At 38.0% G+C, this 6,000-nt stretch overlaps 1 protein-coding gene across 1 annotated transcript in view; it reads left to right on the top strand.

Annotated features, from left to right (window-relative positions):
* Positions 1-277: 277 nt before the first annotated feature.
* LOC129753780 (uncharacterized) overlaps positions 278-6,000 on the top strand; it is a 34,463-nt gene continuing 28,740 nt past the window's right edge. Inside the window, exons 1-2 of the mRNA XM_055749627.1 lie at positions 278-312; positions 533-1,105. Of these exons, the coding sequence (XP_055605602.1) occupies positions 686-1,105 (420 nt within the window). The 5' untranslated portion in view covers positions 278-312; positions 533-685. The remainder of the gene's footprint in view (positions 313-532; positions 1,106-6,000) is intronic.

The raw sequence follows: 6,000 nt of genomic DNA, 5'->3' as shown, positions 1-6,000 counted from the left end.
GGCGAAAACACCACTCAAATTGTTCTCACCACCTTTTTCGGCGAGCCAAAATTGCCAGACAGCTGAACAATCTATGATGAGGTTCAACAAACTAGCCAAATCCTCTGGACAGTCCACCGTATTCATTCCATTTAAGAGGTGGTGGTCATTCAATCCTTCCGCTGTTCGTTTGTAGGTGAATTTCTTATTAATCGATTCGGTAAACAACAGCTGGAGTGTGACTGGTGATTCATCTAGCATCTCGTGGTTTATGCTTTCTAGAGCAGTTGAAAACTTTCCTTGCATCGTTGAAGATTTACGAATGGACGTGAGGTAACTATGAGTTATTTTTGTTTTATTTATTGTTTTCAATAATTACAGAAAAGTGAAGGTTACATTACATATTATGAAATTTATGACAAACCATAAATTGAAAATATTTACATGTATGCCAAACAATGTTGAATGTTGAAATCAATAAATAAATAAAAACAAACATTTGACATTGGGGTTTTCATTTAAATGTATATAATTTTTTTTTCATTGTCAACAGCCAATTGCACGTGGAAAAACAAACATGACATTTTAAAAAGCGGACCATCGCATCGCACTCATAAAAAGGTCAAATAACTATCTAGAACAGCACGAAGCACTCGACAATCACCCGGGCTGTACCGAAAAGCAGCGAAATTCGATTCAATTCAAAATGTCATTTTTGCTAAAATATTGGTTTAATATCGAAAACATTTACCAAACAATTGGCCCGATCTGTCGTTGCATGAAATGGTTTGGCTCCCTGCCTTTTTCGTTGGTCCAGGAAAACCGGAAGCTCCCTTCGCCTGCAGCGGATTCAGCGCCGGAAGTTTCCCGCTGTCCCCGGCTGTTGGCAATGCGACCCCTGGATGTGCTGCTGCTGCTCTTTTGGCAATGCTACATTTTGTTTATGCTCTGGGATGATTGGACCCAGGACCTGCATCAGATACCGATGTCGAAAATTATGATTTATTTTACCATACTCACGTACGGAACGGCATCACTGCAGGTGGTCTGCATTCAGCTCTGGATTGCCTATTGCAGACCGAAGATCGAAGACATCCTTCGGAAGGTGCAATTAGTCGATGACATGGTAAGTGATTTTAAATTACGTAATATACTTAACTATTGGTCGATCGAGAAAAAAACAAAAACTCGGTTTATTGATATTGCTTTAGATTTTCCTACATTTTTATAAAAAAAACTAGCTGATCGCGTACGATCTCGTTTTGTTTTAATTTCAAATATGTAATGAGTGTGTTAATGGAAACTAAGATACATTTTCAATACAATATTGCATAACATATTGAACAGTATTTTTAAAAGACTTTTTTGATTGTCTTTCAAACATCCGGGCACGAATTTTTTTAGCTTGTTCGGATGCATAATCATGCAATTGTTGCAAAAATATAAAAACAGTCAATATGAAATCCAAATTCAATCGCATAATGCATAATAATTAAATAACTGCAAAAAAATTCAAGCAATTTATATGGACGTTCTTTTTCTGTCCTTTGATTCATTCAATTTGAAACCAGGAATCGATTGTTCTTTAAGCTTGCGTGTATGAATTTCCGTCTCAATTCGATGCATAGTAAGGTAATTATTGCCATACCATTGAATAATTAATGGGAACGACCCTTTTTTCTGAGCCCGGCCCAAAATTAGAATTCTGAAGTCAAATTCTCTAAAACTCCCAAGTACTTGTTTTCATCGAAATCCGATGTATAATCATGACAATATTGCGATAACAGTACATATTTTATACGGATGACCCCTTTTTCCAATCCCTGATCCGAAATTGGAGACCTGAAATCAATTGCACGTCTTTCAAACCTCCCGTGCACAAATTTGATCTCAATCTGAACTGTAATCACTACAATATAGCAAAAACAGTAAACAATTATTATGAACGACCCCCTCTGCCGATCCCCGATCCAAAATTTTACACCTGAAATCAATTACTCGTCCCTCAAAACTTCTATGTTCAAATTTCCCTCTCCATCCAATCTGTATTAGCCTCAATATCGCAAAGAAAGTGAAAAATTCTTATGGACGACCCCTTTGGTCGAACCTTTACTTAAAATTAGATAATTTAAATCAACTGCTGGTTCTTCGAAACACACATGTGCATATTTTCATCTCAATCTGACGCATAATAACGACAATATCGCGAAATCAGAGTACAACTAACATGGACGACCCCTTTTTTTGACCACGATCCAAAACTTGATACCTGTAATCAATGGTCGGAAAATCGCTCAAGAAAAGCAATCAGGAATGGTTTCTAGCTAGAATGATGCTACCTCCGAGTGCTGTGATACGCACGTGGTAAAAGTACCCATTGAATATATGTCGAAAATCAACACTAACTTGATACAAGAAGATATACCATGCCCCACCGGAGGCTACCGTTGCTATTCGTCACGTGGCAAATCGACGGAGATCGACATACTTGGTGATACATTTTGAACGTCGCTCCCTCAATCATTCCCGAACGTCTATCCTCTCATCATTGTTGATAATGCTCGTTATTGATAGACGATCATTAATGTTTCAAAAGGAAAAATCTGAATAAATACCAGGACCACATGTTCAAAAAAGCTGTAGCACATGCTGGACAGTTCATTGCGGTTACCTAGTCATGATTTTGTCCTTCTAGGCAAAACGAAAAATAAAAAATCATCTGATAGCCTACATAGATCGCTCAGAACTGATACATATCAGTTATGATCCTAAAGGTTGAAAGTCGTTAGGGGAAGGAAATCAGCATCGAGACGTTCGTTGCTGATAGTCTGCGTCCTTTTTTACCTCATCATGTATCGCAAAAGTGTTTCAAATACAGAAGCGTCGTTGTCATGCATGATTGTTTGTATGAATTTGTTGAAGAAGGAAAATTTGACTGCTTTGATTTTTTGGCTCTGAATGTAGTCAAGCATGGCTCAGTGAAAATGATTGATTTTCGGAAACATGCCTGTAATCAATAACCTTTACTGTAAGACTTCCATGTGCACATTTTCATTACAATCCTATGCATAGAGCATCCTTCAAAACTCCTTTGTGGAAATTTTCATCTCATTCCAATGTAGAATAACGTCAATATTGAAAAAAAAAACATTAAAAGGTTGAAATGGACGACCCCTTTGGCCGACCACTGGTCTTAAATTTGAAACCTTGAATTGATTGCTCGTCCCTCAGAACACTCATGTGCTTATTGTCATCACAATCCATTGCATAATAACGCCAATACCGCAAAAACATTAAACAGTTGATATGGGCGACCCCTTTGGCCGACCGCTGTTCCAAACTTTGATACCTAGAATCGATTGCTTGTCCCTCAAAACACCCATGTGTAAATTTTCATCTCAATCCGATGTATAATGACGTCAATATTGCTAAAACAACATTTGTGTTGTATGGACGACCCCCTTCAAAATGGGTCATCCGAAAATCTAAAAACATTTTTCATATTCCAGGTCCTAATTAGCACCCATGCCAAATTTCAGCTCTCTAGCTCTTAAGGCGGCTGAGCCTATTGAAGACAAACAGACAAACGAACAAACAAACAAACTAACAAACGGAAATTACTTTTTATATATACCTATAGATTTAACAAATGATCTTGAAAGACAATCCTCCAATACTGCAGTACTATTTTCTCAAAGACTATTGCTATGAGAAAATATTACTGCAGTTTTTTCCTCTAATAGGGAAATAGTCAGGGCATTCCAATAACACTTTTTAATTTTGGGAACATTAACCACAAAAACAACCATCTGCCCGATTTACGCACTGAAATTTTCGGAGGTTAATTTTCCCCGTTCTCGTACATACACGCCAGTTAGAAGTCAGTTAATGTGCGTGAGAAATTTAAAAAACAACTCTATTATTTCTATCACTATGCCCTCATTCAACGAAAGCTTCGTCGCAAAATTTTCACTTCAGTCTTTTATATACCCATCGAGATGCACAACCTCATATAAATATGTAACTTGAAGACTTTTTATGTTGAAAATTTAGTATTACATATCATGTTTTGAAAAAAAAAAAAATAATTCTCTGAATTGAAACAATTAACTCCCTAATTTTTGAAAGCATCTTAAAAACAACATTTACAACACGAAAGCAATAAAAATTCAAATTTCTAAACAGAAAAAGTCATCAATTTAAATAAAGGCTTAATTCTTTAGAAATGGAACACATTCTTTTGGTTATAGCTACGTTCCTGGTCATAAACAAATTGTCAGTGTTATGTTGATTGTAGAAAGCATTATTCTGTTTTTTTTTTCGGAATTCAAAATTTACGCGTTTCCGAAATATTGACGATTCACGAAAAGAACCTCATAAAAATTGTGTACAATTTCCTTCAAAACCATTCATTTATCAATTTAAAAATGTAACAAAACTGTTGTTTTAACCGAAAATAATCGTTACTTATGGTGGTGAAAATGGTTGAAATGTAGCCATGAATATTGTTAAAAATTTGTATTTTCGAAACCTGGTTAGAAAGCCAGAGATTTCGTGACAAAAAATTATGTTTCGAAACCCTTAAAAGAGTATTCCTGTTTTGTTCATTTAGCATTCTACGGTCTGAACTTACCGATTTTTTGTTTTTTTTTTTAATTTGAGGATGATCTAATAATGTTTTGATCAGGTTTTGTCAGCTCAGTTAACATCCCCGCGAGAACGTTTTCAGTGGCACAAAAATAATCAAATCCACTTAAATCCGAAGCAGCCAAATCCACCAACCCCACCCCCGTTCTTCTCAAAAACGAAATATTGGATTTAATAGAGTGGGAATTGAACAGAAAGGCTGTAGTCACTTATCTATTGATTATACGAGGTATTGGAAGGAAAATTTGAGTAATGCAATGAATGAAAAAGTGTGCGTTTAGTGAAGGGAGATACCAATATTAAAAGAGGAATAAGGAGTGTATTCGAAAAAAATGCGATACTTTCTTTTGTGAAACAATTTCAAATGCATGGATGTAAATTGATGAAGCTAAGCTATTTGGTATGGTAATGTTTATGTATGCTAATTTGTGTAATGATCTAACAAGTGATCACCATGTTGTTGTTGCCAAAAAATTCTACAAACAGCTCTCCGTTTTCGCTCATCTGTCCTTATGCGCTCAAAGTCCGGAATATCGGAGCCAATCTTTGCGTTGAAGTCACCTAAGTGGATTTGAATGTCACCCTTTGGAATTCTCTCAACCACGCTGTTCAATTGACTGTAAAACAGCTCTTTCTCCTGAAAATCGGCAACGTCACTTGGCGCATAATACTGGACCATTGTTAGGTTTCTAACCCGTGTTCTGAATCGGTTCACATCTTATGAGGGCCGCATGGGCCTGCGGGCTTAATAGGAAACCAACTCCTCGTTCCCAAGTAGCGTGTTCTCCTCGTATGCCAGAGTAAAGCAGTACTTGCCCGGACTGTGTATTGTGTTCTCCAGTGTTAGGCCAACGGACTTCGCTCAGTCTCAATATCTCTATCTTGAGGCGGCTAGCTTCTCTAGCAAGTTGAGCCATCTCACCTGGCTGGGCAAGGGTTAAAACGTTCCAAGTTCCAATTCGTGTCCGTGTTTCCATGCTAAAAGTCGTTGCCAAAGTTCCAATTCGGTTTTTTCTTCTCTCAGTTTCCGTAACAATACAAGATATCAGGAGCAGTGGGTTGTTAACCTAAAGTCCCTATCCCGTGATAGGGCTGCCATCTTGGACTTAGCTGGCGGGAGCCGCATTTCATAGATTCAGCCGCTCGCTGCGAGACAGACGCTGCTTGAGCCGCCCCTGACCTGAAGAACAGACGCTCGGTTGTTGTTGCACGCCGCCCCTGACCTGGGGAACAGACGTGCGGCCACCTTCTCAGTCTGCATGCGACCAAAGCATCCACCGGGGTTGGGTACCCGATCTCCGCTTAGGTTACTCGCATCCCAGCCGGCACCACTGGGAGGTAGAGATTTTTAACCAGCATAACCTTTACTGCTTG

Source organism: Uranotaenia lowii, chromosome 3, assembly GCF_029784155.1.
Source record: "Uranotaenia lowii strain MFRU-FL chromosome 3, ASM2978415v1, whole genome shotgun sequence".
NCBI classification, from domain to species: Eukaryota; Metazoa; Arthropoda; class Insecta; order Diptera; family Culicidae; genus Uranotaenia; species Uranotaenia lowii.
Note: the sequence above shows the minus strand (reverse complement) of the source record. Positions and strands in the feature narration are given on the sequence as shown.